General features: G+C 45.2%; 1 protein-coding gene across 2 annotated transcripts in view; it reads right to left on the bottom strand.

The window, feature by feature from the left end:
* Positions 1–11,184: 11,184 nt before the first annotated feature.
* Positions 11,185–22,211, bottom strand: part of epha2b (eph receptor A2 b) — a 47,667-nt gene continuing 36,640 nt past the window's right edge. For both annotated transcript variants that reach the window (XM_078558110.1, XM_078558112.1), the window contains exons 14-17: positions 20,943–21,092; positions 19,692–19,885; positions 15,433–15,588; positions 11,185–13,097 (exon numbers count right to left, since the gene is read on the bottom strand). In XM_078558110.1, coding sequence (XP_078414236.1) covers positions 12,989–13,097; positions 15,433–15,588; positions 19,692–19,885; positions 20,943–21,092 — 609 coding nt within the window. In that variant the 3' untranslated portion in view covers positions 11,185–12,988. The remainder of the gene's footprint in view (positions 13,098–15,432; positions 15,589–19,691; positions 19,886–20,942; positions 21,093–22,211) is intronic.

Here is a 22,211-nt window from a genome sequence, read left to right as displayed (position 1 = left end):
TACTGAGAGGGTGAGATGAGGTAAGGTGAGAAGAAGCTCCTGTGAAACATAAACACCAGTATAGACTAGCTGGACTGAATGGCTTCTTTGTGTGCTGTAATCATCATATCATTCTAGATTTAATAGCAATTGATGCACACCAAGTTCAAAAGATTCCTCATCTTTCCAAAAATGTAAGCAGCATTCAGAAGCCAGTGAGTGATTCCATTGGTTGGAGGATAACATAGAGACAGTGCTGTAAACCAAATCTACAGGGTCAGTGTCTGGCCAGTATCTATGATGTAATGGTACCCTGAACATAATTTCAGGAAAGTTTGAGCAATGCAATCAGAAGAGTGACTTCACCTTTGGGTTCAGACTCTTTCTATGTAAATGGTATGAAATTAAATATGACCCTGAATCAATGCCAGCTAAGTCTGGCAGAACTGGGCACTGTGAGGCCCTGCAATGCATGGTCAGCCCATTAAGGTACATTTGCTGCACTCCCACCACACAGCTTCATGCACAGCAGGGTCAAGGGGCACATTATCTGACCAATCACTGAAGACAAGTCAAAATGGCTGGAGCAAGGTGCTCCATTTAAAAGAAGCGGCTTTGGACATCCAGCCTGCAGGAAGTCCTATGAAGTACAGGTGATTCATTTTGGGGCTAAGAGCCACCCTCCGGTCAAAGCAGCCTGAAGGGAGGCGGCCAAGTAATTGAAGCGGCTGTCTCACCTGGGCACTTAGCCAAGGATTCGTTGAGAAAGAGGTTTGTTGCAAGGTAAAATATGCTCACACATTAATTGTACATGTTTACAGGTACATCAGTGCCAACTTGGTAGAGCATCAGGAAGGAATAGTGCACAGCATTCTTGCAGTTGCACATGCACTTTCCAAAAATGTGGTGGTGCCCATGTTTCTCCAGGCCCTCTCTGTATAGGTACCGGGTCAATGGGTTTGGCAAACGACAAACAACAAGCACGCTGCCAACGCTAGATATCTGCCTCATGCTCATAGCAAACAGGTTGCTGGGATGGTACTTGGTTGGCATATATATTCACATATATAACGTCTCTGATATTCTTTCTTGCAACATATGTCTCTGTCGTCTCTGTTTAAAACAGAAGCCTCACATAGCAATTACAGCATGTACCAAATGATGAGCATGTCACCTCATTTCAGCCCTTTGACTTCTGACAAGAAGACTGCTCCAGGATTTGAGTCTGGAAGCAACAAGGGGTGTGGTTGGAGCCCTCCGCAGCTCGTGGCTAGCACCAGCTGCTTTCTCTCCTCCTCAGATGCCTGTTAATTCGCTGCCTTATGCACAGGCCTCTCTGCATATTGCACACTTGAATGTTTTGCTATGTAAACTGCTTTAAGGATTGCCCTACTGTCAGCATTCCAAAACTTTCTCTTCTGCACTGTCCAAAAGTAGGAGGTAGCCATAAAGCCTAACGTTCTGGCTTAACTAAGCACCTCAAGCACCCATTTGCACCTACTCCTATTCATCACTCTATGCCTATGATCGCAGAGCAGCTGTACAGTCATGGAGTGAAACCTCTTTCTGCTCAAGAAGGGGATAGTATTGGGCTTATGTGTCATGGATGGATGCCTGTGCGCCAGTTAATAATATCCTGCACTTTGGGGCATCAAGCCAAACAATATAAGTACAGTACCGTCGTGTATTCTGAGCTTTTCATAGCTGAGATTCCATAAATGGAATCACTGGTCCAGACAAGCAAACATCTGTCAGCCACTGCAGGTTGTGAAACTTGACAGATATTCTCTACTGTTGCCCGGAAGGATCGAGTGGCATAAAAAGTCAAGGAGCCTAAAGTCAAGGTTTAGTAACCTCGCCAGTTACTAAATTAACAATGGAAATACATTTAAAAATTATGGAAATAGGTGGGAAAAGATTTCCGATCCCCCTTTTTTCCAATAATTTATATAGATTTTTCTTTTCCCACCTATTTCCATTATTCTTCAATGTATTTCCATCCACTGTTTTATCTCTACCTTTTAGCCTATTTCTATCCCTTCCCCCCACCCCACCCCTACTAGGGCTATCTGTACCTTGCTCGTCCTGCTTTCTACCCTTAATGTCACCTATTAGCACATTTCGTAGATAATATCACCACCGTCAATACCTCTTTGTCCTTTTGTCTATGACATCTTTTGGCAATCTCCACCTATCACTGGCCCTCTATCCAGCTCTACCTGTTCCACCCACCTTAACCCAGTTTATATTTCACCTCTCTTCTATTTTTCCTTAGTTCTGTTGAAGAGTCATACAGACTCGAAACGTTAACTGTGTTCCTCTCCACAGTTGCTGTCAGACCTGCTGAGTTTTTCCAGGTATTTTTAATTTTGTTTTTGTTTTGGATTTCCAGCATCCGCAGTTTTTTGCTTTTAACTAAATTAACAATCTTTACCCTGTAAGCGGTCTCTCGGTATGGCTGCCACTGCTTCCTTGGAAAATTGTAGTCTCCCATGTAGATGCCCCTGAACAAATCGGCGTACAAGGGCCTTGGACTGTAGACAGAGATCGTGGCACTCAGATAGCTCCTTCTTGAGTTATTAAGGCACTGTCACGCCTGGCTGGCACGATCCTCCTCTTTCTCTTCCGTCTCTAGAACCTGCAGAAAGAGGGAGATACTAAACTGGATTTCACTGATACTATTTAACTTGTGTTCAAAGTTACAGCTTTCTTGACTAACAATCCCTGAAGCAAAAAGGATGGGGCTTCAAGAAAGTCTGAATAGTTTTAACTGAAATGAAAAAAAAACAGCAAATAACTATTAATTTTGCTGGGTTACCTCCATGTATGTGCCTCAACTATCATTTCTTTCACACATTTACACCTTTCAGAAGGTCACAGAGGAGCGGGAACCCCCAGAATGCTGTTTGATTCCGCCTCCCTAACCCCTCCCTAACTCTATAGAGACCGATGTGCCCCAACTGTATGATGCAGTGCTGCACCAGGCCATTGGAGAGCCTGGTGAATTTTTAAGAGTCAAACTCTTTTTGTTGTGTTCACAGGTTTTGCCAAGGGAGATCAGACAAGTCGCATCTTGATCAAAGAACCCGGAAGCAGGGAACAAAAAAAAAACCTCAAAGAGGAGATCTGAAATCACATTGTGGGGCTGAGAGATGATGGAAGATAAGCGAGGAGAAGTTGAAAAAAATGATAGATGTTACTTAACCAGCTCTGCAGAGATTCTGTGAGGGGAAAGGAATAGGAAACGATGAGGTGCCTTATGTACAGAGCAAGTGTCCTGGGTGTGTTAAGACGACTATAATCCTAAAGGGATAGGGGGCCCTGGATTTTGCTGCTTGCACGGTTACCTATTTATATTGAGGAAGAAGGGGTGACGATGAATGACTGACAGTACCATTGACAAACTGCTTCTTCAATCAGTGGAATCTTGTTTTGTTGGTTTGTCGCTTGCCTGTTTATTGGAGCTCAGCAGCACATTCATAGCTCCCTGACAAGGTGCTGATGAAAGGAGCCTTCTGCTGCACGCAACTGTTGTCATGTTGTGTGCCTTTGTTCCCAGTTACTCATTCTTTGAATCATGTGGGTGCATTGTGTTTACTGGATATAATTAAAAAGACTCACAAAAAGCAGTTTACCTAGAGGAAAGACAGATATAATGAGGTTAATGAGAGCTGTCAACAGGTGCCTAGGAGCTGATGTTTGAAGACGCAATAACATAAGAAACAGGAGCAGGAGTAGACCACACGGCCCTTCGAGCTGCTCCATCACTCAATACAATCATGGCTGATCTCGGGCTTCAACTCCATTGTCTCCCACCCACTCCCCATATCCTTAATTCCCTGAGAGACCAAAAATCTGTCTATCCCAGCCTTGAATGTATTCAACGATGGAGCATGCGCAATGCTTTAGGGTAGAGAATTCCAAACATGCACAGCTCTTTGAGTGAAGTAATTTCTCCTCACCCCGGAGGACAGAGGGTGGGGTCGGAGGCCTGGAAGAGTGAAGTGGGAAGAACCTGGAGTCCTGGGTGTGGAGAGGGGGTAGTGGTCAAAGGAAATGAGGGGTCTAAAGGTTGTGGTCAGTACTGTCTACATGTCAGTGTGTTGACTGACAGGGGGAACATTCACAGTTGCATTGGGGAGGCCGATTCAGTAGGGGAGGCAGGTCTAGTCTGAGGTTAAGATAATCGGAGGCCTCATAGGACGGGTCACGGGATCTGACAACAACTCTAAGGATGATACAGGGAGGGTCCAGGATCAAAGAGGGAACATCAACGGGGACAGGTGTAGGTTCAGGGGAGAGATAGCATTTCCAATGGGGCAGTGAGAGAGTCCAGGGTAATGGAGGGAGGCTGGAGGGTTATAGAGGAAAGGCACAACATGATGGATGATGGAGACAAGCATGAAGGTGACAGGAGGAGGGTGGAGGGTAACAGCTTCAAGCACAAACCTTACGATGACCATTTTTATGATGTCTCCAGAAACACATGTGATGCCAGGATTGGCGATGAAAGCGGGAGGAGCCCAGTGTGGGGTGGGTGGAGTTTGGGTTCCGGACAATAGAAGGAGTTGAAAACCTCACTGCTCATCAGTTCTCTGGGTGAAACCCATTTACACACATCTTCTCATCCCTCTGTCTGCCTTCTTCATGCAGTTCAGTTGCTGGAAGGCCTGTGGGTCACATACGCCCAATATTCCTGCAACCTCAGGAACAGGAGGAGGGGATGTGCCAAAGGGGAGCTCTTGTCAACCAATAGCAGAGGCCACAATGCCAGCACCAGAGACGGAGGCTGGTCAGGGATGTATCATACAAGATGGGCACTTGTGTTTGGCAGCGAAAGGTTGTGGCTGTTATGCAGAGTCTCCCTGTTTGTCCAGGAGGCTCTATCACAGCTCCAGCATTGTCAGCTGATGGCAGGTTCCACCAATGAACAGTTTCCCCTACCACATGTGCACGTGAACAATTAAAATTCGGCAGTGTTTCTTATTTCATTTACAGGGTGTGGACGGTGCTGTCCTAGCCAGCGACACCCACATCCGGTAAATTAATAAATAAAAAACCGCCAAATTTTTAATTGCAATTATCTGGGAAACAGCAAAAAGAAAGGGAGCGGAAGTGGCACACGCTTCCATTCTTAATGAATACTTTGGCTGGAATTTTCCTGTTGGAGGAGGCGGGAATCAGGAGTTGGGATTAATCCTGATGTCGCGATCCCAACTCCACCCCAGCAGTCCGAGCAGGTGGGATCTTCAGCGCTCCAGGAGCAGCTCCAGGCATATCTAAAAATGAGGTGTCAACCTGGTGAAGCTATAACACAGGACTACTTGCGTGCCAAACAGGGCTACTTGCATGATAGACAGAACTAAGTGATCCCACAACCAATGGATCAGGCCTAAGCTCTGCAGTCCTGCCACATCCAGTCGTGAATGGTGGTGGACAATTAAACAACTCACTGGAGGAGGAAGCTCCACAAATATCTCCATCCTCACTGATGGGGGCACCCAGCGCATCAGAGCAAAAGATAAGGCTGAAGCACTTGCTGCAATCTTCAGCCAAAAGTGCTGAATGGATGATCCATCTTGGCCTCCTTCGGAGGTCCCCAGCCTCACAGGTGTCAGTCTTCAGCCAATTTGGTTCACTCCACGTGATATCATGAAACTGCTGAAGGCACTGGATACTGCAAAGGCTTTGGGCCCTGACAATATTCCAGCAATAGTACTGAAGACTTGTGCTTCAGAATTTGCCGTGCCCCTAGCCAAACTGTTCCAGTGCAGCTACAACACTGGCATCTACCCAGCTACATGGAAAATTGCCCAGATATGTCCCATAAACAATAAGCAGGTCAAATCCAATCCGGCCAATTACCGCCCTAGCAACCTACTCTCGATCATCAGTAAAGTAATGGAAGTGGTGACCAACAGTGCTATCAAGCAACACTTGCTTAGCAATAACCTGCTCACTGACGCTCAGTTTGGGTTCCGTCAAGGCTACTCAGCTCCTGACCTCATTACAGCCTTTGTTCAAATATGGACAAAAGAGCTGAACTTCAGAGGTGAGGTGGGAGTGACTGCCCTTGACATCAAGGCTGCATTTGACCAAGTGTGACATCAAGGAGCCCTAGCAAAACTGGAATCAATGGGAATCAGGGGAAAACTCTCTGCTGGTTGGAATCAAACCTAGCACAAAGGAAGATGGTTGTGGCTGCTGGAGGTCAGTCATCTCAGCTCCAGGACATCACTGCAGGAGTTCCTCAGGGTAGTGTCCTCGGCCCAACCATCTCCAGCTGCTTCGTCAATGACCTTCCTTCCATCATAAGGTCAAAATTGGGGATGTTCGCTGATGGTTGCACAATGTTCAGCACCATTCCTGACCCTTCAGATACTTTTTTAAAATTCATTCACAGGATGTGAGCATCGCTTGCTGGGCCAGCATTTATTGCCCATCCCTAGTTGCCCTTGAGAAGGCGGTGGTGAGCTGCCTACTTGAACCGCTGCAGTCCATGTGGTATAGGTACACTCACATGGCAGTCCATGTCCAAATGCAGCAAGACCTGGACAACATCCAAGATTGGGCTGACAAGTGGCAAATAATATTCGTGCAACACAAGTGTCAGGCAATGACCATCTCCAACAAGAGAGAATCTAACCTTCAATGGCATTATAATTGTTGAATTCCCCACTATCAACATCCTGGGGGTTACCATTGACCAGAAACTGAACTGGACAAGTCATATAAATACTGTGGCTACAATAGCAGGTCAGAGGCGAGGGATCTTGCAGTGAGTAACTCACCTTCTGACTTCCCAAAGCCTGTCCACCATCTACAAGGCACAAGTCAGGAGTGTGTTGGAATACCGTCCACTTGCCTGGATGAGTGCAGCACCAACAACACTCAAGAAGCTTGACACCATCCAGGACAAAGCAGCCAGTTTGATTGGCACCACATCCACAAACATTCACTCCCTTCACCACCGACGCACTGTAGCAGCAGTGTGTACCATCTACAAGATGCACTGCAGGAACTCACCAAGGCTCCTTAGACAGCACCTTCCAAACCCATGACCACTACCACCTAGAAGGACAAGGACAGCTGACACATGGGAACACCACCACCTGGAAGTTCCCCTCCAAGCCACTCACCATCCTGATGTGGAAATATATCACCGTTCCTTCACTGTCGCTGGGTCAAAATCCTGGCACTCCCTTCCTAACAGCACTGTGGGTGTACCTACACCACATGGACTACAGCGGTTCAAGAAGGCAGCTCACCACCACCTTCTCAAGGGCAATTAGGAATCGGCAATAAATGCTAGCCCACATCCCTTGAATGAAAAAAAACTTGGGCCTGCTGATGGAGGCTGTGGGCCCAAGCCGGAGACATTTATACTAAATCGTACACTCTGTGCACATGTGGATTACTCTACAGGGCCACACATAGGGTCTCTCGGATTTATTTTTCTCGGTAACACAAAAGGCAGTGAGAAACAGAAACCTGTAAGCTAATTCCATTTATACAAAAGGTGTTTTAGTGAGAGCTAGCACTTACTGGGTGTGCAGAATTGCGTGCTTTTTTAGGATTAGTTAAATGAAATTTTACCCTTGCAGAAAGAAATGGGTAATTAAATGTACTAGACTGCACTGGCTGGAATCCAAGTGGCATGAATCACAAACCAGAGTGGACAGATTGTAAAAGGACCAGGACATGGGATAGACTGAATCACACTGTGAACTAGCTCATGTGTCATTCCATTGTGGAGCAGTTTCGTTGGTAAATGGGAAACTAATATTCTCAGTGCATTTACTGGCAGTTCTGCAGGTTTAGAATTGAACACTACTGAACTCGTGCACTGGTAATAGAGTGGAAATTGAGTGATAATGCTTACACCTCCAAACCAAACTGCTGAAATGAACGTAGACTCTCTTTGCATGATACAAAATGCATTCCCTCCCCACTGACCTCCAAACGTATAGCTCCCTATAACTCCAGTCAATCTGGCTGCCGGCACCTTATCTGGATTTGACATTCTTCTTCTCCATCCCTCTCAGCATCAGTATCATACTAAATGAACTGAGTTTTCACTTGCCTTCTTCCACTAATCCTACACACACATGAAGGACAGTTTTTTTGATCACCAGGGTCTGGCACTCACAGACACTCTCCAGGACGTTTACACCTCCAAACCAAACTGCTGACACAAACATAGACTCCATTTGCAAGATACAAAATGCATTGCCGTCCCCACTGCCCTAAAGGCATAGAACGTAGGCAGTGTGACAAGAGGCAAGGCTTCAGAACCCCAGGTATTTAATGAGGTGCTAGGTAAAACTATATTTAGATTTAATGGAGATATTAAAAATGATGAGAGATTTTGCAAGAATGAAAATTTGAAAAAACTGTTTCCACCATGAGGTGAGCACTGATTTAAAATAATTGGCAGAATGACCAGAGGGGAGGGGAGAGTTGAGGAAAAATTCTTTTACGCAGCAAGTGGTTATGATCTGGAATGCACTGCCTGGAGGGATGATGGAAGCAGATTCAAGAGCAACTTTCAACAGGAAATTGTATTTGCCCAAATCGGAAAAATTTGCAGAGCTTGAGGAAAGATCAGGGATAAGGACTAATTGGATTGCTCTTTCAAAGAGCCAGCGTATGCAAGATGGGCCGAATGGCATCCGTCTATGCTCAAAGATTCAATGATTGTTTACTAGTACAGAGCACGGAGGAGTTTCTCATCCGGGCCATCTTAAATGTTAGACCATTATCGGGAAATTCTAGCCGCCAGAGACAGGACAGCTTGCCCAGGTAGGCCACAACATGGACATTCACACATTAAAACTCAGCTAAAGGTGTAGTTTCCATTGGAACCATAGAAAGGTTATGGCGCACAAAGAAACCATTCAGCCTATCGTGCCTCCAGGGGCCATAAAAGGAGAAAAAAAAAGCTAGCCGCTCATTTTTAATCCCACTTTCTGGCATCTGGTTCATAGCCTTGCAGCCCGCTTGATTGGCACCACATCCACAAACATTCAACTCCTTCACCACTGACGCACAGGGCGGCAGTGTGTACCATCTACAAGGCGCACTGCAGAAACTCACCAAGGCTCCTTAGACAACACCTTCCAAATCCATGACTGCTACCATCTAGAAGGACAAGGGCAGCAGATAGATGGGAACACCATCACCTGGAAGCTACACTCCAAGCACTCACCATCCTGACTTGGAAATATATCGCCGTACCTTCACTGTCGCTGGGTCAAAATCCTGGAACTCCCTTCCTAACGGCACTGTGGGTGTACCTACACCACATGGACTCCAGTGGTTTAAGATGGCAGCTCACCACCACCTACTCAAGGGCAATTAGGGGTGGGCAATAAATGCTGGCCTTGCCAGCAATGCCCACATCCTGTAAATGAATAAATAATGGTTCCAGGACTTCAGGTTGATATCCAGGTACCTTTTAAATGAGTTGAGCGTTTTAGCCTCAACTACCAATTCAGGCAGTGAATTCCAGATGCCCACCACCCTCTGGGTGAAAAAGTTTCTCCTCATGCCTCCTCTAATCCTTCTACCAATCACCTTAAATCTATGCCCCCTAGTAATTAACCCCTTAGCTAGGGGAAACAAGTCTTTACTGTCTAACCTATCTAGGCCCCTCATCATTTTGTACACCTTAATTAGGTCACCCCTCAGCCTCCTAAGGAAAACAACTCTAGCCTATCAAATCTTTCTTCATAGTTGCAGCTTTCAAGCCCTGGCAACATTCTTGTAAATCTCCCCTGTACTTTCTCCAGAGCAATTATGTTCTTTGTGAAATGTGGTGACCAGAACTGTACACAAAGTTCCAGCTGTGGCCTAACCAGTGTTTTATACAGTACCATCATTACATCCCTGTTTTTGTATTCTATACCTTGTCCAATAAAGGAAAGCATTCCATATGCCTTCTTTACCACCCTGTCCACCTGTCCTGCCACCTTCAGGGACCTGTACTCCAAGGTGTCGCACTTCCTCAACTCCTCTCATTTATTGTGTATTCCCTTGCTTTGTTTGCCCTCCTCAAATGCATTACCTCGCACTTCTCTGGATTGAGTTCCATTTGCCACTTCTCCGCCCACTCAACCAAACCATTGATATCATTCTGGAGTCAACAGCTATCCTCTTCACTATCAACTACATGGCCAAATTTTGTGTTACCTGCAAATTTCCCAATCATGCCTCCCACATTTAAGTCCAAATCATTAATACATATGACAAACAGCAAGGGCCCCAACACTTGAGCCCTGTAGAACATCACTGGAAACCACTTTCCACTTGCAAAAACATTCGACAATTACCCTTTGTTTCCTGTTACTGAGCCAATATTTGATCCAATTTGCCACCTCCCCCTATGTCCCATGGGATCTCACTTTTCTGATCAATCTGCCATGTGGGACCTTGTCAAATGCCTCACTAAAATCCATGTAGACAACATCCACACATGGGAACAACACCACCTGGAAGCTCCCCTCCAAGCCACACACCATCCTGACTTGGAAATATATCGCCATTCCTTCACTGTCGCTGGGTCAAATCCTGGAACTCCCTTCCTAACAGCACTGTGGATGTACCTACACCACATGGACTGCAGCGGTTCAAGAAGGCAGCCCACCACCACCTTCTCAAGGGCAACTAGGGATGGGCAATAAATGCTGGCTTAGCCAGCGATGCCCATATCCCGTGAAAGAATTTTTAAACGTACTAGATTTTAATAAAGCTTAACCCTTAAAATTTAAAATTTCATTCCCTCCTCACCAAACGTGCAATAATTCCACTCTAACAATGCACTCCGACAGTTTCATCAGAGAGTCCTTATTGGTGCTCAGCTCAAGTGACCGAACCCTGGATAACTGAGTGCATGTCCACATGCGCAGCCTCGGAGTTTCCTAATCAGCTATTCGATAGGGATGTGCCTTCAGCATGGTGGAAGGACCTATGCTGGAGGGGTGCAGTGTACCAGCCGGCTCCCATCCTGAAGCTTTGTACTCAGATTGCAACGCTGTGAGAGTTCTACTCTGCAAATTTGGCAGACGCGGTGCACGCATCTGCACTGGGCTCTGGGATTCACCTCTTCACTGCATCAGTGTAATCGCAATACAGCAACAGAAAACTGCATGGTACCAATTGTGCAGCAGATTAAAACTAGAGACAAGGAAATCACAGGAAACTCTGTACCAGTACACCAGCTTTTATTACAAAAACAAAACCCATCCTGGGCAGGGAGCCCCTCAACCTCCTCACCGGGTTGGTTCACTTGGGTCTGAATAAATAAATCGTTTTCTAAATACAGGCAACTTAAAGACAATAAGGAATAAAATCACACACTTTCAGCCAGAGGCAACAAAATTAAATTGAGTTAAATAAATTAAAAAAGTGTGGTAGGAAAGTACAGAATAAATACAGTTTAAATAAAACATATTTTCTTTTTTTTTAAAAAAAGAGCAAAAGTTTCTAAATCAAACTATTTCTGAAAAGATTCACTATATATATATATATATAAAAATCTGTCCGGTTCCTATAAATCAGGAAATAAAATTCAGGCTGTGCAAATTCACACTTTTTTGTTTTTAATTAAAAAAAACACGGAATTGAAAAATAAAGGACTCCCCTCATTATGCTGTGTGCAAATCCACTACCTACCCCCATGCCAAAGCCAACGACCTTTGTTGCTATTTTGTTTATGGATCAGTACGGAAGTGTATTACAATTACACACAGGCGTCGGGAGGGGGAACCTCTGAAATGGGAATGTTTGCAGGATGTGGAGGTCAGACACCAAGTTTCAGGGGACTTAAACCTTTGGGATTTAACAATATGCTGCATTGTTAGCAGCTGGTATCAGAAAACAGCCCACGTACCCATCACTGCACCTCGGGGGTTGGGTAGAGGTAGTCTTTGAACTAGCTGAGTGGCAAGTGACTGTTATTGTTAGGATGACCTGCCCCTCATTTATACATATATTGCCCGATGGTCAGTTGGGCTCCTAATTGGATTTTAAACACTAGCCAAACAGCGAGAGAACGCATCCAGTGCCCCATTGTGTGGGGGGTGTGTTCTGTTTAATCACACGCTAGGACAATCACCATGGCCACCAAGTGCATTACAGTCCAAATCATGGGCTGTAATGTGGAAATCATTCAATGGAACCCAATGAGCGAATCATCAGTCTCAACCATCTGGGAAATGCTGAGAGATTTAGCCAGCCATGACTCGACTGTGACACTCGTTCATAATGCCATTTTAAGCTCCAGATCTAATGAAACATGTTTAAATTACATTTATACACAAACATTGATATTCTACATGCCATCTATTAAACTTCATCTGGTTTCATGTCATCAAGTTTGCTAACATGGAACTGGAGCGTCAAGCCCTAAGAAATATGGAAATATAGAATTCAAAAAGTAAAGGTTTCTTGAGAGAGTCTCAACTTTAATATATAAGCAACTCTGAAGATGCTGTTAGATAAGGAGACATCTCATGGAATAATCTTATTACTGGGCATTTGGGTCCCCCGTTGCTATTAGAGGGATGAAGCCAACCAACCAATCTATCATGTACGGATTAAACCACACAACACACAGTAGAACTGGATGCTGCCTGGATCCAAAAAAAAAGTAGTCCATTCCCTCCACACGCACCCAGCACCAGCTCAGCAATTCAATTATAGCCTCTTTGGCTCAAGAGCTTCTGGAAAGTTCCCAACCCTCCGAATACAATCGTGTTGGATGCCCGCCAGTTGGAATCCCGAACACTGGATGAAAGGAGTCATAAGGTCCGGCTGGTGATCGGTTCCTCTCTTTCTATTTCAGTCTCCTCCAGATTTTGAAAAAAGGTAACAGGAACAGAGTTTTTCTTCAGCGCTAGATCTCTCCAGCACTCTCGTGTGTAAAATCATCGTCCCATTCAAGTATCGCAAGTCGTATGGAAAAGATTTTTTGGGGTTTTAGCCCCTGGGGTGGAGTGTGCGGAGGGGTTCACACAGTGTATACGCCCATGCTGGTAGCCTGTTCCTGCAGTCCCATAATGCTGTAAGCAATCCTCTTCTGGTGCCCTGGTAACCGGACTCCAATCTTCTTCACATCCCTGAATTAATAAAAAAGGGATCGGTTAGCATATGTAAAATAAAAATAAAAACTTGCAGCTATATAGCACTTTTCACAACCACCAATATCTCAAAGTGCTTTACAGCCAATGAAGTAGTTTTTCCAAGTGTAGTCGCTGCAGGATATGCGGCAACCAATTTCCACACAGCAAGCTCCCACACAAACAGCAACGTGATAATGACCAGGTCATCTTTTTATGTGATGTTGACTGAGGGATAAATATTGCCGAAGACACTAGGAATAACTCCACAGGGCCTCGGTTAAACGTCTTGTCCGAAAGGCAGCATCTCTGACAGTGCAGCCTCCCTAATTACTGCACTGGAGTGTCAGCCTTGAATTTTGAGCTCAAGTCCTGCTGTGGGACTTGAACACAGAACCTACTGGCTTGGTGGCGATAGTGCTACCAACTGAGCCATGTGTAACATATGGAAGGGGCTCATCTATTCTAATCGCCAGCACGATGATTTATTTTTAGTCACTCCTAGTCACGTGTGAGACTTTGCAAATAAATTTTATCTGCTTGATACGTCTAATGCAATTGCAACTGCAAGGAATAGGAGGCAGAGGAAGCCTTCCTGCATCAGGGTATAATAGAACTACACAATACCCAGAAGTATAGAAGTTAGCGTGCAACAGTAGCATCAAAATGCTCGTTGCAACTGTACAGTGATCCTTTCAAAAGAACTGGGAAACCCATTTTACAATCAACTTGTGTTCAAATAGCAGATGAAGGGATGTCAAACAAAAATGATTAAAGCATCCACACGCTAACGCTAAATCTCTAACAGTCATTTCAAAGCTACAGACAACGGAGGAGATTGTCCCCACAGGCCAGCTTTACTTTCGGGCTCACACTCATCTCCAGTACAGCTTGGAGTAGAACAGGGCATTTTCCATCCACTAGTCACATTCTCCCGGGTGTACTAAATTGGGTTCCTTTGTGCTCCACCTCTACTTGTCCTCATTTCCATGGAGATAAGAACCTGACATTTCCTGTTTAGCGAGAGAGCATTCTGACCATGGGCTAAAACGCATTCTGCAAGGTGATCCCAGCATATTTCACTCGGCTGTGTTTACAATGAATGCAAATTCTTCCGTTGTTTGTTTTAAATCTCTGCAGAAAGTGTGTGTGTTTTTTTTTGCTACACCCTGATTAGGTTCCAGAACATGCCACTCGTCTCTTGGGATACCTACACTTATTTAGCCAGCACTGAGGAATGCAATAGGTCCGCTCCACTCAAATGCATTTTCCTCCGCCCACATATCCTCCACCTTCAGTAAATTCCTTTGTAAACCCCCAGTGTTGGCTCTGTGGACTAGTGATAAACAGCAACACCTGGTTTGCAAATTGTTCACTTTGTTTTCACTTCCCAGTTTTCTTTCTCAATTGCTTTCTCTCCCACCTTTTTTCTTAATAGAAAAGGCACGAGCCCTCACATTATTTTTGGGCGTTTTAATTCAGTCTGTCCTAACCACTTCCCGGGGCCCATTATGTGTCTGTCTCTGTCTTGCCTATTACGACGCGTTGAATCAGTTTCATGCTAATGAAGCTTTCACACAACGCTCAGAAATTAGAGAGCTGATTCATGCTTGCCTCGGACCGTGGATAAAAGTTTTGCCTCCATTTCTCATGGCATGTAAGAACAGGAGGAGCACTGAACAGCAAACCAGGCCACAGGCAATATTTATCCCAGTGTGCTGGGTCAGATGTGTTTATCTAGTCAAGTGATAGCTGTGTGTCAGACTGTGAGAAGTTATATTGTCCTTAAACTATTAATAGTACATCCTTGGTGTGCCTACATATCCATGTGAGATTCCCCAGGGAAGTAGACATTTTTCCCAGCAACTTGCGATACGATTCCTATTAAACATCCTTTTCATGCTGAGGGCTCTAGCTATAAACTGATAAACAGAATGAGTTTAAGAATTTTGCAGATTTAGATTACATTGGGGGTGGGGGATGGGGGGGGAGCAGGAAATCTCTGGGCAGTTCACCCAAGGCAGAATGCCACAGGCATCAGAGTGACTGGTACTCAACTCACTGGTGTACCATCGCCCAGAAAGCGGGTATGAGTGCCGCTGTTTTGTGACGGTTTAGAAACCTACTCCTCACGGATAACGTGTCCGGTTATGTATTAGGCACTGACTCTACGTCACTGCGAAGAATCAGAACTTGTTGGAGCCTCCCAGAAAAGCCAGTGAGATAAATCAGCAGCCTAAATACCTACTCAAGCAGGACACGTTTCCTCCAGATCAGGAGAACAATCTAAGCTGTGCAGGGCAGTGCCCGAGGGGCTGTTCCTAAATGTACTTACTCTGTGGTTAGCTGAACTACATGCTCCATGGTATTGTATCCCGCTGTCATAAAATTCTCCAAGTACTGTCCCATTTTTATAGACTCCAACCACTCGTTGACTGTACGGAAGATCATGCCATCGGTTCCACTGGTGCTAGGCAGGCGGATGGACACGCTGCAGAGAACCAAGAGACACATTAAACTGTTGGTAATTAGAACTTATTTACAAAATTGGGAGGTACAGTTACGTTCAGAGCAGCCCAACTCCAGTTACATTACTAAATGCAACCTTCTGTGGCATCACTGTGGTAAGTGGCTGACATCATTCACTTCCCTCCATATACTGTTGTTAAGGAGGCTACAGGGTGGATTGTCCTTGTGGTCAAGCCTGAGAAGGCCTGTCAATTGGTGTCACAAGATGGGCAACTTTGCTCTGGACCCACTTCACCAGAGGCGACTCCTAATACGTTTACTGGACAAGCCTTACAGCTCGTAGAGACTTTCATCCCAATCCAGAGCCTTATTCTAAATCCCCCCGGGGCCTAGCATCGAGGGCTGTAGAGTTGCAGGTAAGTAAACCCCGCCCCTTTTTTTTACATCACTGGCTGCCATAAACCAGGTAAGTTTAAAATTCCAGCCAGGTTTAAAGGTCCTTGACAGGGCAGGGAGAAGGCAAGTATGTAAGGTAAGTGGGTAGGATTGGAAAGGGTAATGTGCTTTGTCGGATGGGTCAGAAGTCAGGCCTTGGTGGGGGGGGGAGAGAGTCAGGAGTTGGGTCTGGCAATGGTGGGGTGGAGTTGGGTTTAGTTGGGTGGGGGGGGAGGTGGTGATAATCTCCATTGGTGGTGGGGGAACAGAGTCCCATAGGCAGGGGGTTAGTCAAGGGATGGGGAGTTCCCGTGGAGGGGTAATTGGGGGGACTGGTGGGGGGAGTCCCATGGATGGTGGGTGGGGGTCTGCACAGTAGTTACCCAGAAGTTAGAAGTGGTTTTAATTCTTCTCACTTTTTATGGGCAACTATTGACATAACACAGAATCTTAAATGGCACAGAAGGAGGCCATTCAGCCCATCATGTCTGCACCGGCTCTCCAAATGAGCATTATGACTTAGCGCCATTGCCCTGCCTTTTCCCCGTACCCCTGCACATTGTTTCTATTCAAATAATCATCTAATGCCCTCTATAATGCCTCGATTGAACCTGCATCCACCACACTTCCAGGCAGTGCGTTCCCGACCCAAACCACTCATTGTGTGAAAAAGTTTTTTCTCACATCACATTTGCATCATTTGCAAATCACTTTAAATCTGTGCCCTCTCGTTCTTGATCCTTTTATAAGTGGGAACAGCTTCTCCCTATCTACTCTGTCCAGCCCCTACATGATTTTGAACTTCTCTATAAAATCCCCTCTTAGCCTTCTCCTCTCCAAGGAGAACAGTCCCAGCCTCTCCCATCTATCCTCATAGCTGAAATTTCTCACCCCGGAACCTTTCTTGTAAACCTCTTCTGCACTCTCTCCAATACATTCACATCCTTCCTATAGTGTGGGGCCCAGAACTGTACACAATACTCCAGCTAAAGTCTACCGAGTGTCTTACATATAAGTTCATCATAACCTCCCTGCTCTTGTACTTTATGCTCCTATTAATAAATTAATACAGTCAGGACCATCCTAAGTTTGCTATTTAAGTTGTATTTTCGAATGGTTCCCAGTGCAGGGAAATTGCCCATGGGAAATTTATACTTTCCAGGCAATTGCCGTGCAAACATTACCTGGGAACTTTCAGTGCATCTTTGGGGTAGCCCCCCTACTCTCCCTCGCCCAGTTTCACTGCCCTAGAGCTCAGAAGTTACAGCCCAATAGTGTCAGAAAATTCGATGGGACGCAAAAAGCTTAAAAATGGCCTTTTCTGGTATGAAAATAAGAAATGGCCATTCATCTCATCGAGCCCACCCTTTTCACAGGCCATTTCCAGCTGACCCTCATCATGGACTCAACCTTAACCACTCAATCTCTCTAAGAAAGGGCCTGCGTGCCTCCTCGGCATCCAAATGTAATTAAGGAAACTTGAAAATGAATCAACCCATTCTCCCTATTTTCATCACTTAATTTGGCTTGCAGGCACCATTCTTTACAGCACCCGAGAACAGGTATCATGGAGTGCCTGATCATCTCTGTCCCTTTAACCTCCCAAACCAGAGATTTATGTGGCTTCCTTTGGAATGTTTTAATTGACTCAGCAGCATCAACTGGTTTTACTGGATTCTGTTTCACATCCAGTCCCCTGTGGGTGACAAGAGTTTATTTTGATCCTTAAATCTTATTCGAGGTCAGTTAGTCTTCACACCGTCAGCCTGACTCGCGATGGCCTCAAGCTTAGGAGTAATTGCAGCCACGGCGGTGAGACATTAAATATCAGAAAATAAGAAGTGGCCAGTTCACTGCAGAGGCTGATACTATAATGCACAGGTCGACTCAAGTTCGTATGTTCACCCTCGGAAAACGTAAATCCTTAATTTGTTCCCTGAGCTAGTCAGGCAGGCCTCGATTGCTGGGCCCTGATCAAATTGCCCACAGCCATTATTCAAATAGGATTTTTTTTTTTCGTGTGGTTTTTCCATTGTGCTTGCACCTGGATCACTGGAATGTGCGCTTCTGGGGCTCTAGAGCTATCAAGTACAAAGTTGGATCCTCGCCAGCACAGAGATTTCATTACCACTACCACTTACACAGTGGAACAAATCTAAATCTGTAGTTCGGACCAGATAGGCACCCCAATGTAGAGAGAGTATCCCAGCCAGAGTCAGAGCTGTACTGGCGAGTGCCTGATACCAGCATGGCTGGCTGCATGTATTTGTCCAAACAGCTCATCTATACACTGCCCGAGATGGTTTCGCGCTCATGTGGAGAGGTCACTCAGTCCCTCCACTTTCATATTTTTTGGCAGCAGTCAATAGTTAACTTTTTGGATATTTCATGCAACCGTTTGAGAATATTGCTTTCTTGTAACCAGAGAATGCTTTATTTTTTAAAAAAATATAAAAATGGGATTTTTGGACACTTTCCCCTTTCCTTGCAGCACACACTGATATCTCAGATATCATACATACTGATAGACCCCAACCGACATTCAGATGGAGGATAAAAGCAAAATACTGCGGACGCTGGAAATCTGAAACAAAAACAAAAACAGCTGGAAAAACTCAGCACATCTGACAGCATCTGTGGGGAGGAAGACAAAAATTAGATTTGTCTTCCTCTCCACAGATGCTGTCAGACCTGCTGAGTTTTTCCAGCTATTTTTGTTTTTGATTCAGATGGAGGACTCAGACAGACAGAGGGATGATCCCATTATGTTCTCTCTCACGCACAAACACAGCCCAACGCCATACACATTGGGGAAGCCTGATATTGCATGATCACAAAAACAGGATGACCGCAACAAGGGCGGTTAGAGGGTGTGAAGTGAATGAATTTATTTATCTTGGTGGTCACCAGATGAATCTAATAAAATGTTCCAGTAAATCCCTAGAGAAAACCTCGAAACAGGCTGGGTTAACCAGTGAGCCCAGTGAGGCCCCTCAACTCACAACCTATAAAGGGAGCTGGAAACCCCAGCTGAAGGTTCTGTGGAGCCTATCAATCTACAAGATATTTTGGACAATTTCCTTTTGATATTGAAGTAAGTTTTCAATCAACCAATTGCTGGCGGTTTACCAGGTCAATAAAACCTGGTCATCTTCATTTTGCTGTCAAAGTTGGGCATTGATAGCACTGTCTTCTGACTCAGGGGAAGCTGCCTGTGAACTGGTGAGTACACACCCACTAACAGAGAAATAGTGACCTGATTTGGGGAGTGATTTTTCATTATCCTTACACAGTGTTAATTTGTGCTGGGGTACCCTTCCTGTATGTCACACAAGTGAGTATTCTTTACATTAAAAGGTGAAAACAGTCACTCCTTCAGGAATATCACAGCCGACTCTGGTCGTCTTCATCCAGCATTCACACATGCACACCTTCCAAGCTGGGGGGGTCACAGGATAGTGAGCAGGACTGGGAACCTTGGCTGATTCTTTACCACCCCCCTCCCCTGCCAAGCCCCTAACACCCCCACTTCTTACCTCTGTGGCACTGAGGCCAACAGCAGTGCCCTTTCTACAATCAACTAATGAGATTTGGGATGGAATTGAAATGAACTCAGCAGCGCTAGTCATCAGCTGATCCCAGCCCTTCTGAACAGAACACGAGGGCGATTTCCCATCCCACAGGACCTACCGTGGATCAAAATCTGCGATGCTTTTCAAGGACTCTGGGTTGCGGATCAATTTGTCGAGGATGTTGACAATGTCACAGAACTTGGGTCGTTTCGCCCTCTCCTGTTGCCAGCACTGCATCATCAGCTGGTAGATGGCTGAGGGACAGTCCATCGGAGCCGGCAAGCGGAATCCTTCATTTATCGATTTCATCACCTACAAAAGGGACAAACAAAAGTTGTTCAATTTAATAACCCAGGACAGGGACAAGCGCCATTTACCTGCAACTCAAAATGCCGGGGGAAATAAAAAATAACAACGATCCAGAGGTCATATTTCAAGAGAGGTGACAAGTTCTTAAAATGTCGCTCAGCCTGACTGTTTAGTGTAAGGCTCCTACATGAAGTGAGGCTAGGCTAGCATCTGGTGAGCATGGATCCCCAGCATAGAACAGTTCCTAAATTGGCAATCTCACTCAGTTGGGTGGGTAATGGAAACCACCACACTGATGCAATAGAGTGCTTTCAAAGGTTGAGGTTAAGACATACATTGTTGGGACACTGTATCTAACCGGTGTAGTAACCAAGGTGCGAGTGCCTGGCGCCGACACTGGGCGACCGAAACACAAAATATTCCATTCCCCAGCACTAAAACCGCTCAGTCTGATTCAGTCTGCAGAGCATTAACATTTCCAAACTCCTCTCATGTAAAGCGCAAAGCAACAAGAACATGGAGCTGAAGTCCTAAAAAAAATCATTGGTTTGGAACCTGGGCCGAAATTTTCTAGCCCCACATGCTGGTGGGACCTTCTGGTCCTGTCGATGTGAATGGAGATTTCAATGAATCGCTGGCCCTGCTGTGGGGGGGTGCTGGAAAATTTTGGCCCTTGTTCCAATTGATTAATACCATCTGTATCTTGTGGTGGTTTCTTAATCAATAGATTAAAAACTTTGCTTGAAATTGGGCAAGTTCTAGAAGACTGCGTCACTCCTGCAAACACTACAGTATTTATGGGCATCCATTCCTCAGCACTTCCTGCCCCTCTGTTCTCCCAAGCTGTTTCTCAATTGCTTCTTCTGGATCTCTGCTCTTTGGTTACTCATGTTGCCTCTTCTGCTCTTCTGTGATATTGTTTGGCCCTGCATTGCCTCTGTTATGCTCTTCGGGGCCCCATGCAGTGCTTTGTTTCCCCATACACTCCGTTCCCATGTCTCTTACTTTGTTAAATTCAAGACGCACAAGTTTGCACTGTTTAGGCAACACTGCCTCTTACCTCATGATTGGACATATCCCAGTAAGGCCTCTCGCCATAGGACAAGACTTCCCACATTACAATGCCAAAGCTCCACACGTCACTTGCCGAGGTAAACTTCCGATAAGCAATTGCCTCTGGAGCAGTCCAACGGATAGGAATCTTTCCTCCCTGAAAGAAGCACATCGTCAGCAACTAAGAATTCCAGAGTTTCCCCAATTGCATTAAAAATAATAGTACCACAAAGTCAGAGCTCGCATTACAATCCCCATTGTAATGATGATTTCAGTGTGTCGCACGACTATTGCAGGCGAAGATTGTGCCACTTCCGGTACATTTTCCACACCATTGAATGCTTTCAAAGCTTCCACATATTGCATCTTTGAGCCCCCAGCTCGATCTTTGATGCTCTGTGGGCACAATCTACCGCAAGTGGACAACTCCCAGCCCTTTGCCACTGCGTACAATTTCAATGTCAGACAACAGGTTGCTGTTCATGGTGATGCAAGCTGCCTCAGAGAAAACAGCAGTCACCACATTCACAGGAATGCTGGAAAATCAATTGGCAACCTGCATGTTAAAACTTAGGGACGTAGGACTGAAAATAGAAGCAAAACCTTTTTAAACCCAAAAGTTGCAATAGAATGGGAGTGTGTTACCAGGAAGTGACACTGAAATGGACCACATAAATGGATTATAATAGAATGCGAGCAATATGGTGATTGAGCCAAATCAGTTCTTTCCACTTCTAAAATTCTTACACATTACCCAGTGTGCCCATGTTACATTTGGAAAAAGACAAGGACAACTTTATTACAAGGGGTAGAAAAAGGTACTGACGACATAATAAAATTGCAGGGAAGATAAGGTTTTAAAATGGCAGACATGCTATAAAGGATAGCAGATGTCTAAGGAGTCTAATTTGGAATTGCAGGCTAGAGACTGCTGGATTCAAGATTTGGCTGGATGACTTACAACATAGAGGGCAACAGTGATGCTGAGGACACAGGTTAGTGAACTCAAGGACACTCGAGAGAAGAGAACATTCATTCTCTATCTCATACTCCCCTGTTTTGGGAGTAGGCTTGTAAGGTTGGGAATTGCAGAGCAAGGAATCAAATATTATTCTTTGCCGATAAGAAATCAGAAATAATTCAGATTTTACCAAAGCTGATTCACATCAGGGCGAAACATTCAAGCCATACTTTTGCCCAGCTCTACTCCAAGTGCTTCCACTGAAAAGCAGCGATTTGGAGTCTGCTCAGGAAGTTGCAAGAAGAGCTTTAGATT

The sequence above is a fragment of the Cetorhinus maximus genome, chromosome 15, assembly GCF_964194155.1.
Source record: "Cetorhinus maximus chromosome 15, sCetMax3.hap1.1, whole genome shotgun sequence".
Classification (NCBI taxonomy): domain Eukaryota; kingdom Metazoa; phylum Chordata; class Chondrichthyes; order Lamniformes; family Cetorhinidae; genus Cetorhinus; species Cetorhinus maximus.
This window is presented reverse-complemented; position numbering and strand designations above follow the sequence as displayed.